Here is a 25,870-nt window from a genome sequence, read left to right on the forward strand (position 1 = left end):
TATTGCGTCCTATCCACTTTCTCGGGAAGTTCTCATTCAACCAAAGACTTACTATTACGACATCATGAATAGGTGCTCCATCTAGTTGAAGGTAGAGGTTCTCTCTTACAGGAACAGGAAGTACATGTACTGAATCCCAGAAATCATTATTTAAAAAATTTAAAAAATCTCTGTGTTTAGATTAACGTTAAAAAAGAAGGTCCCGATTAATCGATTACATAAAATCCCACAAAACACATTAACTTTTTTAATTAAAATTTATGTAATAGAATTAGAAAAGCATGTCGACAAATATCACCATATCAGTTGAAGAGAGTTATTAGAAATAAGAGGAGACGAATTGAACAGTGCATACAAAATTAAAATTCAGCAAAGAATACGAGGATAAATTTTTGGTCACCATTTGTGAATCACCCTGTATAGCATGATCGATACTGTGTGCAATCGATGGTTTCTTGATCAAAAAACTATTATAATTTAAGAACGGTATATTCCATTATTGTAAGTGGCTAATGTCCTTCGCAGTACAAATATATACCCAGAATATACAAATTTTGCTTTTCAAATTATCCTGCCACTAAAAGCCGACAATTATGAGAACTTGTTGAAAGATAAACCAATGAACCATATAATTTAATCCTTTAACCATTTACTACATATTAATAAATGAAAGGACCCAAATTTTTACACACCGTAAATCATTGGCGTAACATAACTAATTTATTTTTTGTGGCACCTATTTGTAATTGAGGAAATTCCTGTCACATTTGCTTAAGTACTGTTCACCTGGGAACAATGCTTTGTTTTAACGTTATGTTAGGTAGATTAAATCTTAATTTTATACTAGACATACTTATGTTCACTGTACCACTGAACTAATTAACAAGCTGTTATGTAAGAGGAAATGCAATAGTTATTTTCGTGATATTAACCAAATTCAACAATTAGTAAAATAATTATATCTTATTTATTTTGCTGTATATTTATTTTATTATCTATTAAAGGTCTTTTTATAATGTTTATGTATTAAAAAAACATATCAAATAATACAGGGTGCTCTAATACATTTAAATACATTTTAGTATATTTGTATATTTAAACATTTTAAGTCTTTGAAAGCTGTTCATAGTTTTCAATATTTGTTCAAATGTTGAACAAGAAGTAATTTCATCTTAAATAGCAGCAGTGTGGTCAGGGCTGGTCTATTATTATCCTGTAAACGTTTAGGAGTCACTAATTGCCGTTTAGTCAAGAGAGAAGTCTGATAAACTTTTGTTCACTGTATGTTAGTTTATATTCTAAAATTTGAATAACTAATAACACATTACGGTTAATTAGACAAAAGTTTCAGTATTTTATAGAAAAATTTCAGAGATAAGAATCTACGCGTACCAGTTCCAATCTAAAAATCGTTCAAAAATGTTAATATGCAAATTTCGTATAATAAACGGATATCAATTCGCGTCTAAGCCGACTACAAAATGTAAATAACTAGTAATGGACGTATTACACGCTCGATTAGCCACATTTTCAATTTCTTGATTGCCCATTTTCCTACAAACGAGTTTCTTTGGCGATTTAATGACTGTATCGAATCCAGATATTCCTTGACAAACGCGAAGCTGCCATATAAATCTATGGGAACACTTAAAAATCCTTGCGGACTTAATGCAGTATTCTTGGAATTTGGCTCAATCTCCGGAGGACTCGTAAATTATAAGCGTAGGACGAGGGGGATCTTTTGTCTAGCATCCCTTGGGGGAGGCGACAGTCACATAAATTTAAGATATTTATTTGTTTACTATCTTAGTGAAATAGGATACACAGGACGGTCCAGAATATCACGTAAATCATTTAGTCACTGAGAATTTTTTAAATGTATTTAGGTTAATTTAAAAAATCACTTGAAAATACAGTCAATAAAAAGTAGAAATAGTTCAGCTAAATCATCGCGAATGAATTGGGTGTTGATCTTTGTCTAAAGCGATAACTGTTAGAAATAAGATTCCTTTCCGGGTCTCAGCTGGCGGGTCTCAGTCAGGACAGGAGGATGCCCTCGCGATCTAGCGAAGTGAATTAATTTCCACACTGTATATCCTAATTAATCATTTATGAGCGATTTATTTTTGCACTCAATATTTAGTTAATTAAAAACCAAGTCTGATTAAAAAATGACTCAATAATAGTTAAATTTAACTCATATTAGAGAAAAAGTCTACTCTAAACTGGTTTTATATACTTAGAATAGAGTCAAAAGTCGCTCAGTTGATAGTTAGCAGTAACTCGGATTTGAGTAAAATAGCCCGGTCAAAATAGACATTTCAAATAACGAAAATTCCGACAGAGCTAAATTTTTATAAAGACCTTGGGTACGCCATTAGAAATAAAGTGTCAAAAGTCCCCATCGATCCCATGTGTGCTAAAAAAGTTATTCGGGGTCAAAGGTCAAAATTTGAGGTGTTTTGGATTTTTTTGAAAATGGTAAGTTTTATCAAAAAAGGAGCCCTGACAAAAATTATAGACCTTAAAATTATTTACAAAAATGGTCCTTATACTTTTTTTTCTAAGAATCACCATTCCTGAGATATCGTGATTCTAATAGTTGACGGAGTCACGTTCTGCATGATATGCACACATTTCCACACCACCTGTGAGGTGGTGTGGTGAGGTACTTTAGCGCGTTTTTTCAACGTGGTTTCCCCGGTAGGTGTACTCCACGAACTGTTATGACGGAATTTTCAGGGACAATACTCTTTTAACTGCATGATGATTATTGTTGATATTGATATTGGTTATTGACTTTAACAGTAGTTCTGATCTCTTTTGATATTTTAATCTGATTCATACTCTTCAAAGTTGACTTCAACAGTTATGTCTTCTTCGATTTCTTCTTCTTCTTCCTCTTCTTCTTGTTGGATGTTCATAAATTGTTCAAATGAAGGTGAATCAGCTATCTCTTCATCGAAATCACATGAATCTTCGTCTGTTGTATTCAATTGGACATTTGAGCGAGACTGGCTTTGGCAATTAGTACACGCTGGCGAACACAGTAACCGAGCCATTATTCCATGGCTAGAAATTGGCCTCAATGATTTGGGATCGAGGGGGATTATCCCTCTTTATCCTGCCTCATCTCGTGTAGGCCTGGACAGCCTTCGTAGGTGGGCCCCATCCGTCGTCTACCCCGACCGCAATTGCGGCCGGTGTAGGCGCTTTGTGGGACCTCCTTTTGTCCTGGCTGGGCCCCGCCGGCTAGGGCCCTTTCTTCTGGCGCACAGTAAGCCTACTCATCTACAGCCACATTTAGCACTACAACCTTTTTGCAATCGCAAAATATAGTGTTTTTCCGGGGCAGGTGGGAGTAAAGTTTGAATGGGTTCCAAAGTATTATCTGTTAATTTCCCACCCCAGTCTTCTGGGTTCAGTTGATTGCCTAGCCATGTCTGAACTTGATAGTATACTCGATACAAGTGTTGATTAGCAAAAGCCGATGTTGGAGAAAGACAAGATAGTTGTACTTGTTTCTTGTTTCGTGCATTTTTTTACAAAAGTTAAATATTTATATTTATCTATACACAATTTTTTTGAACCTCCATAAACAGCAAGGAGAAAGCGAATTCCTTCTGTGATTATTGTTTGAGGCGAAGAATCAATTTCTGTAAATACTTTAGCACAATCAATCAAATTTTTTTTTTCAAAAAATTTTAATACTGATGTTTTATCCCTTCTGAACATTGCTGATGTAGTAACGCAGCCGGTTATCGCACGTAAAAATAGGAAATGGTTTTGGCATTTTGCATAAGCAGATAAACTTTTTGAAGAATATATTTCTGTTCGCTGTTGAGTCTTTCCAGGTTTTAAAAAGTATATAATTTTATCAATTGGAGTCCTTGTAGTGGGTAGTATTAATAAGTCAACATCTTCACCAACTACAATCGTTGTATTTGTTGCATTAAATTATTCTATTGCTGTTTCAATTATATGGACATTTGTGTAATTTTGACTAAGGGACTGAGTTTCTTTTGAGTGTATATTCTCAGAATAGTATAGTTTATACATATAAGATACACAAATAGGCATTTTTACTTGTATTAAGTGTATACAACACAATAGTTTTATGGTACTAATATAGAATTTATTCTTCTATCTCTTTTTGGATAGAATCAGTGAGTATGTAGGAAAAATGCCTAATAATTTCAAAAAAACAGCTTTGTGACTCATGAAATTGAAATCTTTCAAGTAGAATCTACAACTCTATTTTGCCCTTTTCTTAGCTTTTGGTATCAATTCTGCAGATATCATGAAGACGAAGTTTCTATGAGTTAAAATTGCAGATATAATGTTTATTCCGATTAAATTGGGAATATTTTAATAGACGAAACGAATAATGCTTAATATTTAATCTTATAGGTAAAGAGGTTTTGAAGATGAATGTAGTTTTCCAACTTTCTGATCTAGACGAGTATTAGGTGGTATGAAACGAAGGAGTTCCAGATACTTGCAATCAATGCATCTCTTATCAAAATGTCAGTAGATAGATGAAGATTAACTCACAAACAATTAGAAAAAGTTGTCTTTATCTGCAATTGCCTTGAACCAAGTAAAAACATTATAAAGAATTTTTATAACCGAAGGAAAGCAAGGTCATGCTATAGAATATTGACTTTCTGTTGGAAAATCCATATTTTCCGTTAAAAATTTGCCTCCAGTCGAACGAACCCTGTTCCCTGAACTGCAATTGAAGCGAAAACGGATATCACAAGTTCATTCAAATACAAATCTTCGAACTCGCGATACCGTTCTGATTAAATTTACAGACTTCACTGCGCCCGAGGTTTGACTCGACTTCTGACAATCACTTCCGGTTTCTGAATTAAGAGCTCTCCAATAAATATATATTTTATGTTCAGATTGTCTAATCTCTTTTATTACAGATAATTAAAAAAATGACATTTACGACGAACATATGTCTCATGTTTCAAATGCCAGATTTGAGAATAACGTACAATAAAAGTTTCTCTAAAACGAAGTAGTTTCACAAAAGTACGTTTTTTGTGTAGAATTGAAGAGTATCTTAAGAAAACCGTACTAAGGACCTTAAAAGTCTAACCTCAAAAATTTATTAAATTTTGCTGTAGTGAAAGTAATATATTTTTTTGAATTTATGATAGCGTTTGCGCAAACTGGAAAACCATAAGTAATAACGCAATTTTTTAAGGCATTTTCCGCGTAAAAAATATATAGAATTCTAGCACCCATAGAATATATGGTTAATTTAAGAAATAATTTAATTACAATCTCCTTTGTTCATTAAATCATCTCAAATTGGTTAATGAGACAAAAGAACTATTAAAACAATTATTCACAGTTGCGGTGCAACGAAACAAAAAACCGACGTCCCAAGGTTCTCCATTGTCGGGTATCTCCGATAAGAACGAAAACGCGCTCAGTCGGAACTATTCCTGCAATCTGACATAAAGTAGTCCTTACGTAAACGAGATATTATAAAATAATGACAGGTTGGGTATAACATACCGATATATCCGCACGTAAGCAGCCTTCCTCGGCGAATCGATTGTACCCTGACCAGGATAACCAAAAGGATCCGGTGGTGGTTGGTCAGCTGGCTGCCTTGAACTCGGCGGACAGTTATGAATGCTATTTTGACTGGTAAAAGTGCCGACGTGATTATTCGCGGACAACGCGACTTTATCTGATCGAGAACAATTTTTTTATGTAATACGGTTGCTGAAATTTGAACAATAGTTGTGTTAAATTAAAGCACGTTTCAGTATGCGCTCGTTTTAAAACTGCCTTCGTCATCATTGGCGAATTTTTGTGCCTGGGCCAGTAACTGACTTAATTTTGTACGGAATTTCACCAACCTTTCCCATTTGGAGAAACAATTTTATTTAGAAAGATAATTTCGAGATATATTTTATGTTGTGTCTTAAAGAAGGCTTTGAAAACAAGGAAATATCTTCCTTGCTTTATATTTCCAAAATCATTAGTTGCAAATACATGATAGGAAAACAAATGAGCATCGTTTTAAACGCATACGATCTAAGCTGTATATTACCATAATGTTCAATTTTCCGTAAATATAAATAAAACCGTATTTTTACGGATAGCAACAGAAATGTAATTAAATGCATTATTATTCTTTAAATTTAAATAAGTTTACATAAATTAAATGTTTATCTATAATTCATTCACGACTTTGTTGCATGTAATGTTTTTTTGTAATCGGTTTTTAAATTTATATGTACTGTAAAACAAACATAGACAGTTTACTTTTTATTATAGATAAAATATTACGAAAAATTTACTCTCTTGTGCATATTTTCATACAAATTTCGCAGCTGCTAAACTCACTGTAGGATTGTATTTGCACATGGGGGGGGTTGACATTGTGGCCATCGTTTCCGGTACAACCTAGTCGCCGCGAGCCCATTTTCTCCGGCTGCACCATACACTAACACCATATTGACACGTTCGGAAATAGTAAATGCATTGTTTTCTCGGTTCATTGTAAAACTAGTACGTGCACAAACTAAAAAATTAAGCGAAGTAAGAAATAACGGCACGCTATTTTTATTTTTTACTTGTTTATAAAAATTACACTGTCACTATCGTGGAATTACAAAAAAAAAATTTTGTCTAGAATATTTCACTTTTTAACAGTGATGGGTCGATGGACGATGCTTAATATTTAATAATTAAGTGAATAATGAATTCAATACAAATACAAAATCAGTCGACTGCACAAATCTTTTGACAATGTAACCTAACCTTCTTTTAGTACTACTGGTATTAGATTATACCGACTTAAATTATAAGGCTGCATCTCGGATCACATAAAAACATTTCCAAAGTTTTTAATAAATAACACAGGGTCGGCCTTTATTTTCGTTGAATAAATGAACTTTAATTTACAAAAAAAAAACGCGAAGATAGAACTTTTTCGTATAAAACTTTTCTATTACAAATATCATCAGGAAGCTGTAGTTTAATTTTTATAGATTATACACGCCACACCCTGTATAGCTTAGGGTCGACTAAACAACTTTCTATATAATTTTTTTATCTGACAGAACCAGTAACATGAACTTGAACTTAAACTGACCACTACTGGTACATTTATCCTACGTACGTTCATTTTTTTCCTGTATTAATTATAATATTTCTTTTTCAGTGCCCAAGTCTCCTCTCGTGCTATTTTGAAGATACCTCGACTCTGATAGTATTAATTTTCCAAATTACCCACAGTATTTCAATTCCGTCCGACGCCACTGAAGCCGTCGCAAACTATAAGTAATTCTGATGTAAATATTTCCTGATCTACCTGTTGTAAAAACTTCTTATACACTGCCAACTCAACGGCAATTGTTATTGTATAGATATAGTTAGGTTTAAGTATTTAAGTGATGTTAATAATTGTAATTTATTACATCTGTCAAGTGCAATGTTTATTATTTATTAAAAAGTCTGTTTTAATTAAATCTGTTGGTGTCTTATTTGCCGCTCCAAGAACCAATTTTTTTGTTTTTTTCGTCAAGGGAAAATACTTGAAACAATCCAAAACTCCAACAGGAAATTTAAATGAGTTGTGTATTGGTGTGAAAGGTGGGTAGATTCAAGTTGTTTTAATTTCATTGACAGGTTTGTGAGCTGGATTTTCAAGAGGACACGCGTAAGATGAAGGCATACAAGTGTAAAGTTGATATTACGTGAAGGTTTGTTTTGAGGAAATGTTTAATCAGCACTAAGAAATAATGAAGGAAGTGACTTTTTCCTTACTTTTGTTGAACTTCAGTAGACTAATAAAGAAACCTTTTATGTTCTGACCATGAAGATGATTTTAATAGCTAAGTATGAAAAAAAATCTTTATTGGTTGCTGGTTATATAGATATAAAATAAATAATCATTTTCTTACTGGAATACAGGGTAGGTAGTTTTAAATTTTCCGCACATTTTCAGGACATACGTATTACAGAATTGTAATAGGATAGGTACGTAAAAAGAGTGTCTTTTTACCAGGATGATCCTAAATTGTGTCCTAATATATTTAGTATAGATAGTTTATTTAAAAATAAAGATTACTTTTTCTAAAGAGTGGTTCTCCGATTTTATAAAAGTATATTAAAAAATAAGGGTGCGTTTTTATATCAATTACACATCGTTTTATTGTTAGAGAAGGATGGTAGATCATATTTTCTCAGATATCTTAAAAGTCCTTAGAGGTATCTCATTTGTATTTTAAACTAAGATTTAGGGCATTTGCTGTCTAGTTTACGAACATTCTTACATTTTGCGAAAGAGGTCCTTTTTTTTTGACATTCTATCCGAAAAAGAGATAGCTGTAATCAGGGGACCAACATTATGCCTCTAAAAAATCAAGGCTGACGTGATTAGTTTTCGAAATATTTGAAAAAAAAACGAAATTTTGGTAATACGTTTTTGTTTAATTTCACAATCAGACTTGTTTGAGGTGATATTAAAAAAAGGATTATGCTTTCTCATGACAACTTTTTGGCCTCTATCGAATGTCATAATTAATTTTTATATGTAACGTTTCGTCCTTACAGGACCATTATCACCTTCATTTTTTTAAATACGGCCTTGGACATTTTTTTACATTTTTTGCAAGCCTCCATGACCCCCATACTGTACAGCACGAAGAAGATTAAGATATTTTGCTTAGAAAAATTCATCTTCAATGTATCCGTTCCAAATTTATCTAAATTTTTTATTTAGATTTTATGATTATTGAATTATTGTATACTCTAGGTATCATTAGACCCTGTGAAATCCAGCTATAGTAGGATCACAGTCGATGCAATGTTATAAATTATTGCCTGTCAAGGGATCCAGTGCCATACGCTTTTAAGGGTTTTATAAATTGAATAATTTCTTTATACATTATGACGGGACGAGGGGATCAGTTCAGGTCTGGCACCCTTGTTCCTACAAAAATTCCTTTATTCTCATAAACTATTTATTTTAAATGTAATTTATTATAAATCCAATTTGTTTCCTAAATTCCACATATGTACTACATTTTACCTCTGTACGCGCCACTGTTGTTTACTTGTTTTTTGGAAGCGCTCTCTAATTGACGGCAAAGCTCGCCAGGTTAGTATTTGACGTATAACCGACCACTTCGTACACTCGATGCACTTGGGCGACTACAGCTACTACCAGAACACAGTGCGTATGCACGGTATTATTAGAGTGTTAATGCTGTGCCCATAGTTATCTCCAGGCTTCTCGAGTGGTTAAAATTCAATTTCACAGGGTCTAACGACACTTAAGAGTGTACGATAATTCAAGAAACATGGAAATATAAATAAAAAATTTAGATAAAGATGACAGTGATAAAAAAACCTTTTACAGTATCGATACTTTTTTCAAATAAAGTATTTGGATATTTATTTAGCAGATTTATTAGCAGAAAAGCATAAATATGCACCAAATATACAGTGTTGCATTAAAAAAAACAAAATTTATATTTTCGAAACGTAACAGTCAATTGTTTTTTTATACAGGGTGAGTCACAAATGGTGACCAAAAATGAAACCTCGTATTCTTTAGTGAATTTTACCGGTTTTTAAATTATTCAAAAAATAAAAATATTTTTTGAAGTTTAACCTGTATCTTTTTAACGAAGCATCCGAGATAAATACTTATAGGAAAGACTCCGCTTAAAATTCTCTAAAGAATACAAGGTTTCAATTTTGGTCACCATTTGTGAATCACTCTGTATATTTGTCCTAGAACTTTGACCTTTCCAATTTTCCCTAGACAGACAGATAAAAAAGATAAAATGTTATGTGAATTATTTGCATTTATTAATTTCACAATAATCAAGAATCTTAAAAAGACTACAGTTTTTCTAAATTTTTTAATACAATTCATATCTAGCGTCATTAAAATCACATTTCGATCCACTCGACTTCCCTCAAGTGACACATTTATCAAGAGAACACTGCCTACAAATCACACAAATTACAGAATTAATAACAGCCTTCGTGTTCATGCATATACATTGCATTACGTTAAAATATATAGTTTTTCAGGCAGCTAGATGCAAATTGCCCGTTCTGCGTGTGCTATCCGCATAATAAGTACGTAACAGAATGATTTACCGCAAACGATACATAACAATTAAAACATTTGAATGGCTTCTCGAGTGGAAGTAACCTCATCTAACTGGATCAAGTTTAATGGTGGCGTTACGTAACCTATCACATGCTATTAAAGCGCAATTAGAGCAATTAATCAATTCGGAATGACATTACTGTCGTTCTGTGTTCGGTTCCTTGCCTCCGTAATGATTTTAAAAATAAAGCAGAGGATATATTTTTCAGTAATAGAAGTTACAAAAGGAACATCTATAGAGTAGAATTTATTGACTAAATTGATATGGTTTATTATTTGTGAGGTTTTTAAGAGTATTCATATTTATTTATGAAGATTTGGTACCCAATCAAAGCGATGGAAACTTGGAAAAGTTGTCGTTTATTTGACAATTTGAATGGTTGAACAATATTCGGGCTGGTTGTCGAAAGATAGAAACTATGAAACTCAAACTTATTCCTTTGTTCGATATTTATATTTACTGCAAGCACTGGTCCATAGCAATCCGGTGTATGGGTTGAACATACCTACTAGCCTTGATTCTTCCCAGTACAGTCTTGGTTAATATTATCTGTCGCCCATTAGAATTATAGTATTAGTTTGTGCATCGTGTACTGTATACAATATGCATTAATTATTTCTATATCTTTCTTGATGACTCTATTACTATTGTGTTTTCTTAAGAGGCGATTGTTATAGTTTTTCCGAAGTCAGTTGAAAACGCCTAGCAATAAAATTCAATGAGAAAGATTATACCAGATATTCCTCTTTTCCCTTATTCTTAAATAATCTTCCGTTGGCTTTTCAATATCCTTATACTACATCTATTTCTCCTGAAAACTGAAGCTGACAGTAGATGATGTGTTTACTCATCACCAATCCACTAATGTGTTAGGATACTTAAAGTGTGTTGATATCCTGCAAACATTGTGCCATAAGGTGCCGTTCAGTTTCCTCATGACAAGGACAATGGAAAGGTACCGTTTTCTTCCAAGTCCATAGTGCAGCATGTGTTCCATTAATACAGTCAAGAAATTCGTCTGTTGTTGTATTCATAGACCCAAATGGAAAATATATCATCAATACCTAAGAAGATTTACTGATCTAAAGTTCTTTTCTTGATAACTTCTAAATTGCCAAATTAAGAATGAACCTTCTTCAGTTTGTTCATAAAACGGATCTATCTTTTGTCAAGTGCACTAAATTATTATCCTTNCTCATTCGATGTTAAATGGTTGTTAATGTTTTTGTTCTTCTTTCTATTTGTCACAGGTTTAATTTGAATTGTATGTAAATAAAGGTTAGGTGTATTTACTCTGCTTTTGTTTTATATAATTAAACCATACATCCCCTCTACAAAGTTAGTAGCCAGCGCCTTCCGGTCAATATATATAAAAATAGGTACATACAACGTAGGTAGTCCTTATGACGATCACACATATTTTTTGCCACAACTACGTTTGATTATCTTTTTTATCGAACCTGGGGTTGTTATATTACAATGTGTTTACTCATCACCAATCCACTAATGTGTTAGGATACTTAAAGTGTGTTGATATCCTGCAAACATTGTGCCATAAGGTGCCGTTCAGTTCCCTCATGACAAGGACAATGGAAAGGTACCGTTTTCTTCCAAGTCCATAGTGCAGCATGTGTTCCATTAATACAGTCAAGAAATTCGTCTGTTGTTGTATTCATAGACCCAAATGGAAAATATATCATCAATACCTAAGAAGATTTACTGATCTAAAGTTCTTTTCTTGATAACTTCTAAATTGCCAAATTAAGAATGAACCCATAGCTGCTTCTTCAGTTTGTTCATAAAACGGATCTATCTTTTGTCAAGTGCACTAAATTATTATCCTTGACTTCTGCTTTCGACGTAGCTCTTCCAAAACTTCTGTAATTGGATCTAGTTGGATTGTTTCGGTTTTATTGATAGCTCTAGCGATTTTGTCATGGTGTCCTGTCTCTCCCTTTAAGGACCTCTTTCTTAGGTCTTTAATTTTGTTTGACACATATTGAGAGAGTGCATAATTGGTTTATGAATATTTGAACGCAATAAAGTTAGGTTGTTATTGAGTCACTTAGAATAAGATCTCTGTGCAATTCCTTGAAAATATTAGATGGATTATCAAATATCTTGATTTTGATTTTTTAATACCTTTGTTGAAGAATTTTCAACTGATCAAGATAAGACCACAAAGACAGCCAACCTCATTAGCTATAATAATTTACATTCTTTTTAAACATATATTCCATTATTAGTTTTCGTATTTTTATTCTTTATTTTTTTACGACTAATTCAAACAAATTTAAATTTTTTTCTAATTTTTTTTTTAATTTAACTTTTTAAAAGGATACCATACCTTACCCCACAAATATATTATTACCTACCTTTAAATGAAATAATATATAATTAAGATAATCAACATAAATATTAATAAAGTTAACTATTTACTTGGATATTATAATTTTTTATTCTTAATGATTTTAGGGGAATCTCAGATTACTTTGTCTGGGTTAGTATTTAATGTAATTTACCCTAATCGGAGAAAAACATAATCTACTTTCACTTCTTACATAAAAAATGTTGAAAATAAAAATGCAAACCCAACAAGTACCAAATTTTTAAAAGACAATTGATGATTTGTCACTGACCATTAACCTGTTCTAAGCGTGATAATTATGCTGTCACCATATAAACAGATCAATTATATTCCGGATCGTTAAATTTGAATTTATGGTAATTTGCTACTATCTCCCATCTACATTTTTTTAGTGCGGCAACAACCAATTATATATTTGTTAATTAATTTTTTATGCAAAACGTTCATAAAAAACACCTTGATTACACTGAGATGTGATTTATTCCCTGTAATGTTGTGGTGTGTTGAATCAAGATAATTTTAGCTAGTTTTTCCAATTTTGTCATAAGAACATTGTTAAATGTATGATTTTACTCAAAATTTGGTAATTATTTTGAAGCTACTTATTTGCGTATAACTGCTTTCGCTATTGTTAGGGCGATTAGTTATTTTTTTTTATGCATGATACAAGTATATCATGCTACATTTAAACAACAGGTCACGCTTCATCATGATTTGGTTAATGCAGAACAAAATCAATCAGACGGTGATGAAATTTTAACAGTGCCTATTAAGAAACATCAAAATTATAGGAGGTAAGAAGGTAACCACAAATAAAAGTGGTAAAAAAATAAAAAACTTCCTGAACCAGGTTTAAATAAATATGCAAAATTTGCAATGGTCAAATGTCTTCTAAAGTAAAATTTGAAATAAATCAAATGTCATTTAGGTTTTCGTTCACTACACAGACCAATAATTGAAACGAATTAACCTCAATTGGAGGATAATATCTAAGAAGTTTTATGAGTTATTCAAGATACAAATAATTGCTCAAATTAACTGCTTAAATTTTTTATATTATTACTGTGTTGTTATTGTACATTATTTGTTAGTACATACATATCTTTGTTCAGTATTTTACATTATTATTGTAACAAATGTACGTGTTGAGCTATTCAATGTCATGTTGACTCTCAATGCATGAAATAAATTTTATTTTTTCCGATGGATGGACAAGGTCAGGTCAGAAGTTTATTTTTGATTTAAAAAAAGAATTGCGAAAAAAGAATTACTGCTTTTTTGGTATGAATATTCTGATCTGAATCGATTTGCGTGAGAAGTGGTGTGATACCTAGTTGAAATAATAAACGGAATGACGTGCGCTCGCTTTTGTTTCCAATTTCTTTCTATTTCTATTGACAGTGCCTGATCTTGATATGCTTCTATAATATTATAATATTTTCGTCAGATGGTACTGTTATATCAATTATATAAGTGATTTTTTACGAATTATCCTGAAATGCTATAACCGGTCTGTTATGTGTGATTGTTTTGTCAGTGCGTATAGTACCAATATAATTTACAATATTTATTCTCTAATATTGTTCGTGGTGTGTATGTATAATATGGATCTGTGTCTTTATGCAGTTGATATTGTATCTAACGCTGTTGCCTGATGTATAATTTTAGCTACTATATTATGCCTACTTGTATACTCAACACTTGCTAATACACTAGGCACAGAAATTAAGGGATATTAAAAAAATCCTAAAATTTTGAGTGATTTTCAAAAAGCTGTAACTTGGAGGGAAATGATCATATAGAGAATAACATAAAAGGAAATTGAAGCTTCAAGTGTCTAGTTTTCACAACTGGAGTTTAAAATTTTTTAGCGTCAGCAGTTTTTGAGTAGTCACAAGAAAATCAACGAAAAAAAATTGCAAATTTTTGCATTTCTTTAAAAAGGCCTATAAAATTTTTCGAACTGAAAATCTCGATTAGAAAAAAGGTAAAAAATTGCATAATTAGGAATATTTGAATAACTTGGTATAACTTTGCAAATAATGAATAAGTAAACTACGGATATTGACTGTAACTTTTCAACATCAAAGTGTCCTAATGAAACCCTGATAATTTCAAAATGCTGCGATTTCTTTTCTAATGCCCGGAATGTTTAAATTTGTCGTTTTTGCTAGAAATCAATGTAAGAAGTAATTTTTCACATTTGAGATTTTCTGTACGATCATTATTTCCCGAGTAATTGATTGTAAAGTGAAAAATAATTTTTGATCCACGATAACTGTGACAAATCATGGTACAAGGTTCTGGAACCTCTCAAATTGAAGAGAATTAAATTATCTAAAAGACTTTTATGGTGAAATTAATAAAAAAAATTTGTTTGAAGTCCATAGGCCTTTTTAAAGAAAAGTAAAGATTTGCAAATTTGTTTCGTTGATTTTCTTGATTACTTAAAAACTGCTGACGCTCAAAAATTTTAAACTACAGATTCGGAAACTAGACACTTGAAGCTTCAATTTCCTTTTTTTTATTCTCTCTGCGCGACCATTTTCCTTCAAGTTATAGCTCTTTGAAAATCACCTAAAATGTTGGGATTTTTTTAATATCCCTTAATTTCTGGGTCTAGTGTAGTTTGCAACTCGATATTATATGATCGATTGTTTCAACAAATAAATGGCATTTTCTGCATTTATCATTTGTGACTGTATCGTCCTTTAAAATATGTTTTTATGGGTATTTGTGGGTACGACCGGATCTCGAATTGCAAGTATAAAACCCTCAGTTTCAGGGTATAACTGACCTTTCTGAAGGAAATTGGATGTTTGATCTTTATTTATATGTTCCTGATTGATATTATTATATACAGTGTCTACCATGAACCGGTTTGGATGACCAATTTACTTCTGTTCCATTGAACTGATGACGAAAGACTGATCTTGCGTCGATAGGATTAGAGATGTGCAATTTCTATCTACTCGTACTATATAATGGGTGTTCTTTATTATGGAAATAGCTTCATGTACAGTTCTTGAAGATCTATTACTCCTCTTTCTCCTTCTTTTCTAGTTAAAGTGATTCTTTCTTCACATAAGTTGGGGTGTAGTTTTCTATTTCTCAATCTTCTTCTTCGTCTGTTTCTTCTTATTATTATTGTTATTAGTTTCATTATTAATAGTTGATATTTTCTAATTTTGGGTTAAGTACAGGAATTTTTGGTATTGCCAGTTCATTATGAAAATTATATCTATAAATTATATCTATAAAAATATATCACTACGATAAAATCGCAGATAAAAAAAACGAGTCTAAAAATCACATCCTCAGTTTTGTAAAATCAGTTGTTATAAATATGCCGTAGTGTCAACACAACCTATGAATTTAATTTACTTAAAGTTCAATAGTTAGATAAATTATCTGGCTCTATACTTGCATAATTTAATTAAATTATTGCTTTTTACATTACAATCGTGATAGTACAAATTTTCACGATTTCAATGCCATTTTGGACCACTGCGCGACAGACAATGAATTCGTAATTAATTATTAAATATAACAAAACCTGAAACCGAGCTCATTAAACCCGTATATTTGATTTGCGTTGGCCAGTATTGCGTTATAACTGAAAAGTGTGCCAATGTTAAGACAAAAAAATGAGGAAGTGAACCAGAGCAATATGCTGTCTAGGTTACTGCATAAACTTTTGTATTAAAGGATGTGTCAAAACAAACCAGAAAGTCAAGTAAAACTCGTTGGAACAATATTTATGTTTTTTATGACTTAGTTACAATGCCAGCGAAATAAGTATATAGGGTGTCTCAGAAAGGTGTTTAAAAAATTCTACCACATCAAAAGAAATCAATTTCAATACTAATAGTTTGTTCGTTAAACTGTCCTGAAGTGTCAACTTTTAAATTGTTTATTTTTGTTATAAATTTATGAGATTTTGCTAAAATTCAGAACGTTGACCTACATAACTTCATTAGACGTCACATCGAAATTTCGATAAATATCGATTTGGGTATTTTTGTAATTGATTATTTCAAATTTCTACGCCAATGGATAATAAGGATTGTAAGTATAAAATTTAGATTATATAATTTATTTAAGTTATGGAATACACCAACTTCAAATCTGTCACCAAGAAACAATTGAAAAATTGACGCAAGTTTATTTGTATTCATTTATTTTAATTCAGAATTTTGTACCTCAACATTTCAAGTAAAAGGGGTGATGACGACGCCGAACTGTGTTACTAGGATAATAATATTGGTAATATCGGAAAATATTAATATATGTATAGAAAGTCGAAGTTCCATTTTATAATCATATGTGGTTAGAATTTATTTAAACTTTAAATACATTGTTAGTTGCTTAAATGTGATACAATCATATGATTTGAAAATGCACGAACGTGATTGCAATTCCCATTCTCACGAGAAAAAGCTAGGTATAATACTTTAATTGGCATTCCCGTAATCATAAAAATTAAAGGAATGCAATTAGCATTGCAAAAAATGCAGAATGTTCTATTTGAAAAGTAGATCCGTAATTAGCCTAAAATAGTGTACTAAATTTCGTCCTTCTATGTAAAAAAGTTGTAAAAATTATTTCTAAATACGAGGCCCCCTTTGGAGGCTTACATCTCCGAAGAGGTGCAAATCAGTATACAGCGTGATACACAAATGGTGACCAAAAATAGCGTATTGCTTTTTTGTTTTTGTGATTCACGGAATCAAATATAATATTTAGAATCAAATTTTAACCATTTATTTTTCAAGTTTCTGTTTCTTAATGTACATCCGGAAATAAATGAGTAGGCGTTACTAGTTACTACAAGGCAGTTTCCCTTCCTAGATGAAAATAAATCGAATTAGTGCCTTGGTACAATTTCGATTCCTTGAAATAAAAATGTTTCACCCCCTGATGACCTGCAAGGCTATCATTTTTAAGGAGGCAAAATTGTGTGAAGGTAAATTGGTTTATTTTTATCCAAAGAACCTACCCTTGAAGAATACTTCAAGCAATAGGTGATTCATTTGCCAACACTTTGTATATTAGGGACAGTACTTGAAATAACTCTTGCTCTTGTTTTTGTTCTTGATATTGCTTTATTCTTGTACTTGTTTCTCTTCTTGCTCTTGTTCTTGTTTCTAGTTTTCGTTCTTATACTTACTCCTGGTCTCCTGGTCTCCTGTTCTTGTCCCTGTTCTGGTTCTTGTTTTCCTTCTTCTTCTCATTGACCTTAGGACAATCAACCATGCCTAAAAAAACGGTGAGTTTTTATCAAGATTATCTTTCCTGTAAAATTAAATTCCATATTTTAATACAGACGAATGTTATGAAGAAGCTGACCCAAAAAAGTTATTTTATAAAGTGTCATCTAGCGTATGGCCAAAAATTAACAAAATTTCAATGTATTCCATGCTCTTTTGGAAATAAATCGATTTTAAATTTTTTTAATTTTTAAATCGAAAATATTATATAGTCTTAATTCTTACATTCTATAGCCTTACAAGTATATTTGTACTAATTTGTGCAACACCCTGTAGATAAATTGCTGTAAATAATCTTGTTTTGGGCCACCTTATACGCACCTGACTGGTATCGGTTTATTTGCAAATCACACTGCATTTTTTACACACCTAAAGCATTTGCGACACTAGTCTAGACTACCTAGCAGCATATAAATCAAAACAGTTGTTAGAGGTCGAAATGGGAAGAAGATGTAAATCATACTTGACCTTTAACACAGACGTTTGTTAACCTAGACCCCTACAAAGTCAGGAAATTGCAATTTCTAAGATCCATCAGCACTTCTGAATTGCTAAACTTGCGAAACAACTATTTAAAATACGTTTCACGTCCGACAGAAAACTGGCTACTCTATTAAATGGGCTGTGAGATAGCTCAATGGTGATAACCCGGAAAGAGAGATGGTGCCATTACAAGTCGGTAAGCCACGTGCGATGGTATCTAGGATGATATTTCTTGTTCGACTGACATCGCCGAGTAAACGAGTTTGATATGTAAGCTTTTATGACTGCAGTTGTAAGCTTTCTAGCAGCTCTCATCGAAACTTGCCGGAAAATTTTATTTAACTATTTAGTCGATAGTGTCTTTCTTTTTTTTAGTCATTTTGTTGTTTATCATTATTATTTCTATTATTATTATTTTCTTCAAATAGCCAATTTGTTAAAAATTTCCTTGTATGTAGGGAAAAATGGTGTTAGTTGTTAAAAGGAGTAAATTGAAATAAATTTATTTCATGACGATGTACAGTAATGAATAGAAACATTATCAGAGAAGCAAGGAAAATTTTATTGGACATTGAAAGTCACTCAAATCAATCAAGCAGAAGCTTAAGGATGGAAACTGATGCATCTTTGGTTGCCTAAATTATACCGAAAAATGGTAGAAAACAGCCCTATTTTTATTCCAATATATATTTTTAAAGCAATGGAAGAAAGTAGTAAAATTTCATATCACATTTGGCAAAGTATAAATGAAGACAGTAAAGCAAAAATTAATTGGGATAGGTAAATAATTCGTGAGAAATTAATTTCTAAATATGAAGGTTTTTTGGACTTTTACAAAGAAACGATTATTTCTTCATAGTATTATAGAATTATGCAATTTTTTATATAGTTGTCTTTAAATAAATAAACTGATTAGACTTTATTTCATAGTTTGTTCATCACTTTATTATTTAAAAAGTTATATTGGAATAAAATTATTAAAAAATATTCATTCATGAATAGCATTATCTCCGACTTTTAATTCGCTTGATTTGTAATAGATGTCGCACTAGTAAAAATTTATTTATGAATGGACTCGGGTTATTTTTAACGAACAGCTGTTGTATGTGGTTAATTTGGTATAACCTGATTCTGAATTGGTAGTCATGGTTTCTGTTAATTGATACGTAAATATTTAAAGAATGTCATGATCATTTTAGATATATTTTTGTATAAAAGTATATAAGTAACAGTGCAAGTCCATACTATTATATAATTTTAGAAAATATGAAATATAAACAATTTTTAGTTTATTTAAAACCATAATTTATAATTAATATACCTATATTAGTATCTACGGTTAGTGGATAAGAGGGAAAACATTTTTATTTTCTATTCTACTAGAAAAAGTAATTCGTGACAAAAAATATTTTGCTTTTTAATTGAATATGTTTGTCATGAAAAACTGTAATTTATATATATACAGGGTGATCAGAAATTTAACAAAATTAATAACGTTGAAGAATAAACTGCTTTTGTTTTTGATAATATAAAAAAATGTTAATAAGAAAAGTTGTTCATAACGGAAAGTTATGTTATAATTACGATTTGTGAATAAAGCGGCTTACTTTGGTATAAACAGAAATGGAAAATATTATATTTTTAATAATTAATATTAAGTAATTCTTGATAAAAAAAATTCGCATATTAATATAAATAGAATTTTAATTGTGAATATACATAATAATGAGAAAATATAAAAAATATGTACGATATACTTATTTTGTCCAAAAAATGTGTAAAGAATTATGTACAAAAGGACGATTTGAGACTAAATTTTTTTTATGAGAAATAGGTATTCAGTTCACTTCACTTGAAAAAATAGTTGTAGGTACTTTAATACCTCCAATATAAACAGAAATTCTGTGGAACAGTGTAGTTTAATAAATATGTAAATAAATGAAAGTAATAAAGAAATAAATAGAATAGGTACAGTAGAACAGGAAAAAATTTAAAAAATCATAAAATAAAATTATTTCTTTTTATTAATTTGAGCTTCTATAATATATTCTGGATCCATACATCTTTTTCCCTGTGGAATATTTTTGTATATTATTTCTGGTAGTATACAATTTTTATAAAATTGTTCCAAATTTGTTGCCATTGATTTTTTCCATAATTCTTCATCTTTCTTAATTTGTTCTACATAGAGCGGGTTGTTTTCACCACTATAGGTATATTACGAAATAACATATAGACTTCTTCCGGTTATATTTAACTGTCTCTGTATCTGAAAGTAAGAAAAGAATTTTACCAGATAATATTTGTTATAAACATAGATAATTATACATTTTTACCTATTATGCTTTTGATTTACCATAATGATATATCTAGTCATATATAGGGTGCCACAATAGTGCGATAAAGTTTAGTATAACTGCCTGTAGTAGTGATACGAAAAAAGTTACTTGCTCGGATTCACATTTTATTATTATTTCCATTATTCATTATTTTCAGACCGAATTAAACGTTCAGAAAATCTTGTTTTTGGCCTGAAGATTTTGCCCTATACAACTATAACTGAAAATAATTATAAACTTTGTCACACTATTGGAACAGCCTGTATGTGCATTGCAACGACAATATGTCATATTTATATTACGGCTAAGTAAGCGGAAAGTCCATTGTCGCATATGTAATTTTTATTTTCAAATAATCAAATACAATAACATATTTATTTTAATACCTATTATTTACTTGAATTTCTTCTGTTTCTTCTGTCTACTAATGTAGGCAGAAGAAACAATATTTCTTCTGGCTACATTAGAATTGCCTAGGAATTTTGGAAAATTTAACTAACAGTAGTTCTAACACCAAGATGAAATTACTGAAACATCTACTTTGGAATTCGGAGACAATACACGGTTGACATTAAGTTAAAAAACAGGCGCATTACAATATTACAAAGCGAACATATCTATGATTTCACAAATTTTGAACCCTTTAGGACTTGTTGGCTTGGGAGTAATCACTGCTAAAATTATTTTGCAAACAACTTTGGCATCTTAAGTTAGATTGGGACGAAGCGATACCCTTTGATTTGTATACTACTTGATCTCAATTTCACAAATAAATTCATTGGCTAAATAATATAAAAATACCTAGACACGTCATTTGTCCCGATTCAGTTTCTATACAATTACATACATTTTGTGAGGGATTAGAACAAGCTTACGGCGCTTCCTCCAAAAGCACAGTTAGACCAGGGCGGAATCTGATTTTTGCTGGAATACCTCCAATCGCCAATACAACTCACATAATAAAAGTATAGGTCCCTAGATCTAGACGAGGTCCGGAACATTTTCAAAATTGCAAGAATGTTTAATTAAAATGTTTGAATTTATTACTGATGTTGCAAAATAGTAATAATTGATGAAAAAAAGGCAAAATAGTCAAGTTTTTTGGATAATTTTCTTTTTAAATATTTTAATTGCTCCGAGGGCATTCTAATTTTGGTAAAAAACTTTAGAGTGTAATAAAACAACACACCAAACTGCATTAATATCGGTTTTCACAAAATAATTGTTTGAATAAAATTTTAAAAAAAAATTTTCGTATTTACAAAATGTTGCACAGCCTCAAATAAACCATCTAGATACTTGAAAATTTTTCCACATAGAAAAGACCGCCCAACCTTTCAGATGCTTTTTGACAAATTGAAATCAGTTGATTAGGAGGGCCACAGTAAATTTTTAAAGTTAACACTCTCTTTTTTTATTTTTAAACAATTAGATTACATTTACCAATTTGCAATTTAGTTTTCTTCAAAAATTATTATTTTAAAATACTCGGAACGCTTCTTTTTTTAAAAAATAAGTTAAATTCCGTTTATAGGCTCTCGAGATAAAGCGGTCAAAGTTTATCGGCATTTACCGTTAATTTATAAACAAATTAGCAATAATCTTTGATCCAGTTGCTACGTTTTTCCGAGTTCTAAGCTAAAAAAAATTTTCATATCCATAAGTTATTGACAACATTGATAAATCAGCGGAAAAGCTGTCGCTCGCACGCGCGGAAAGTGACTCAAAACATTAAAAGTGGGGGAGGGGGCTTTCGCTCAGAGACTGAATTCGGAGGTACAAAATGCGAAGGTACGAAAAAAATTGCATTATCTCGGCTTCTAATGCCCCAATTTCGATCCTTTTTTTGTCTCGCGAGCCAAGGAATTCGAATATCGCAATGCCTACTGTCCAATTTGCACATATTTTGTTATAAACAAAGTTTATTATTTACTCATTAAATATACTGTATATTTTACCCTATGCTATTGCATTTTTTCAATGAAAACATTTGTTTACATATATATTTCAACACTCTGAATATGAATGTATTTAGTTATTTTTTTTTTAACATAAAACACACCACAGAAATGAGACAACCCCCAAATCCAAAGCCAAAGGCTGTGCGGAAGGGGGCTACACTTGAAAAAACGCGGACAAACACCCATTATCCATCGACATTGCCAATAGGAAGCCTGGCCGAGAAATGCTTGCCACCGCACTCTCGACCGACTGCGCTACCGTGGCGACAAATTATTACAATTATTTAAATAATTTTTGTTTAAACAAATTAAAAAAAAATATTTGGAAATTAATTTTTTTTTTGTCAAATACAGATAAAATTAAGAAAAAATAGTACTCTACTCTTCCTGTGGCCGTCCTNTTACATTTATCAATTTGCAATTTAGTTTTTTTCAAAAATTATAATTTTAAAGTACTCGAAAAGACGCTTCTTTTTTTTAAGTTAAATTCTGTTTATTGGTTCTCGAGATATAAATGGTCAAAGTTTATCGGCATTTGCCGTTAATTTATAAACAATTTAGCAATAATCTTTGATCAAGTAGATACGTTTTTCCGAGTTCTAAGCTAGGAAAAAATTTCATATCCATAAGTTATCGACAGCATAGATAAATCAGCGGAAAAGCTGTCGCTCGCACGCGCGAAAAGTGACTAAAAACACGAAAAGTGGGGGAGGGGGCTTTCGCTAAGAGACTGAATTCGGAAGTTCAAAGTGCGAAGGTACGAAAAAAATTGCAGTATCTTGGCTTCTAATGGACCAATTTCGATCCTTTTTTTGTCTCGCGAGCCAAGGAATTCGAATATCGCAATGCCTACTGTCTAATTTGCACATATTTTGTTATAAACAAAGTTTATTATTTATACTCATTAAATATACTGTATATTTTACCCTATGCTAATGCATTTTTCAATGAAAAAATTTGTTTACATATATATTTTAACACTCTGAATATGAATGTATTTAGTTATAATTATTACAATTATTTAAATATTTTTTGTTTAAACAAATTAAAAAAAAAATTGGAAATTAATTTTTGTTGTTAAATACAGATAAAATTAAGAAAAAATAGTACTTTAAAATTATAATTTTTGAAAAAACTAAATTGCCAATTGATCTAATTGTTTAAAAATAAAAAAAGAGTGTTAACTAAAAATTTCCTGTGGCCGTACTAATCAACCGATTTCAATTTTTTAAAAACCATTTGAAAGGTTGAGCGGTCTTTTCTATGTGAACAAATTTTCAAGTATGCTTTATTTGAGGCTGTGCAATATTTTGAATATTCGAAATTTTTTTTTTTAATTTTTTTTCATAAAATTATTTTGCGGAAACTATCGAACCGATTTTAATGAAACTTGGTGTGTTGTTTTATTGTGCTCTAAAGTTTTGGTAACAAATTTAAACATTTTTAACTTACAGTATTTTATGCAAAATTCAATTCTAAAACTTTTTTCCTCTTCAATATTCTTCCAAAATGCATAGGTATCTTTAAAAATTTTTGCAATTTTGAAAATGTTCCGGACCTCGCCCAGATCTAGTGTTCTACTGAAGGTAATCCAGAAAAAAATTGCTTGGTCTAAGTGGTTATCCAACAAATATTACATAGGTAACAAAAGGATAATTATCCTTAAGTTGATATACGCAATTCTAATTTGAGAGACTGTCCTGCGGCAAATCAGAATATGTATTAGGCACCTATATTTGAATACCGTATGATCATGATAAGATTTGGAAATATTGCATTTGACTGTAATATAAGATACCAACATATCACTAAATTATTTAATTATGTTTTCCAAAATGTGTCATGCAAGACTATGAGAAGTTTATTCTGCAATCTGAAGAAACGGACCACTGTATACAGGATGTCCCAGAAGAAGTCAAAAATCTTTTCAAGATATGATGAAAAATCTAATATTTTTTTTTTGTAAGTGACGCAAGCTCACTTATCTATCTATTTCAAGGTATATCTATATTGTCCTAAACATAATTTCCAAATTCTGATTGTGGGTAATAATGCTTGATCGAAGAAATCCAATTAAGTATCCTACGCCTACTCACCTAAACTGATAAACGACGATATATATCAGTTAATTGTTTCCAGTGGATATACTTACACTGTCGGCACAAATCACCTTGCACAAAAACTGTTAATAGTAACACTATTAATTGAAAAAAGCGAAGGTTCTCATTAAATAATTAATAATAAAGTAGTTTACAAGTTTGTACTGAGGTTGCATGACTGACCTGACATTGAAGTCGCCTGTATCACTGTTGGGCTATTTTGAATAGTTCACATACATATTTAACACAGTTTTTTTTTTATAAAAATTAATAAATGGTAGTGGAAGAGATTTCAGTGTATATCCCAGTAAATTTATAATAAAAAGCAAGGTATTAAATACTTTGAATTCCTGATCTAGTATGTTTAATAGCTGTTTTACATTGACAATTATTTATCAATTAATTCATGAAGTCGCTTCATCAAGAAATTGGACAAGTGTAATGCATCAAATCTGCTGTCAAATAACTTCAATCAAGTTATTGACGAATTAGAGCATGTTCTAATTTTCGTCAATTTCTTCGTGAAGTTCGGAAGTACCAACCCAACAGATTTCCACTCTCAGATCAGTAATGAGGTTATGTTATTGGAATATGTAAATAATTGTGTGGCGTCGTGCTATAGTTTTGCATTGTTTTTACTGATTTGTTACTTACAAAAACTAATATTTATATAATATGTGTCAGAACGGTACCGCTGTTTATAACTACAATTATAAGTGGAAAGGTGACATTTTTGAAATCTATTTGCTTCTTTGATTCATTGGTAGAACTAATTCATACGTCAAAAAACTTGACAAAGTCTGTAGCAGTGTAAAATTACACTGTTTACCAACAAATTGGTGAATTAATTCAAGAAGAACTTCGTCAATTTATTCATCAATAAATTGTCAATGTAAAACAGCTATAAGAAAATGATAGGAAAAAGGTATTATACAAAGTGCGTTTCAAGGTAAAGATGACTTTTCAAAAATAGGTATTTCCAGTGAGGCCATCTATTGGTAAATACATACGCTGGAAAGGTAATTTTTTCACTGATGTACTTTCAAAATGTCATGACATTTGGACTAATAGAAGCGGACTTATTGCGTCTGAAGTTACAGTATGTTTGTGTCATCGGTACAAAAATGAGCTACTAATAAGTTTTGTTTTAAACTTGGTAAAACTTTTATCAAAACGTTTCAATTGAT

General features: G+C 31.1%; 1 protein-coding gene across 2 annotated transcripts in view; it reads left to right on the forward strand.

Moving 5' to 3' along the window:
* The window catches only part of LOC108904444, a 44,386-nt gene extending 36,894 nt beyond the window's left edge, over window positions 1–7,492 (forward strand). For both annotated transcript variants that reach the window (XM_018707008.2, XM_018707007.2), the window contains one exon: window positions 7,196–7,492. Coding sequence is in view for 1 of the 2 variants with exons in the window: in XM_018707007.2 (XP_018562523.1) it covers window positions 7,196–7,224 (29 nt within the window). In the remaining variant the exon portion in view is untranslated. The remainder of the gene's footprint in view (window positions 1–7,195) is intronic.
* The last annotated feature ends 18,378 nt before the right edge of the window (window positions 7,493–25,870 follow it).

This window comes from Anoplophora glabripennis, unplaced genomic scaffold (genome assembly GCF_000390285.2).
Source record: "Anoplophora glabripennis isolate ALB-LARVAE unplaced genomic scaffold, Agla_2.0 scaffold133, whole genome shotgun sequence".
NCBI classification, from domain to species: domain Eukaryota; kingdom Metazoa; phylum Arthropoda; class Insecta; order Coleoptera; family Cerambycidae; genus Anoplophora; species Anoplophora glabripennis.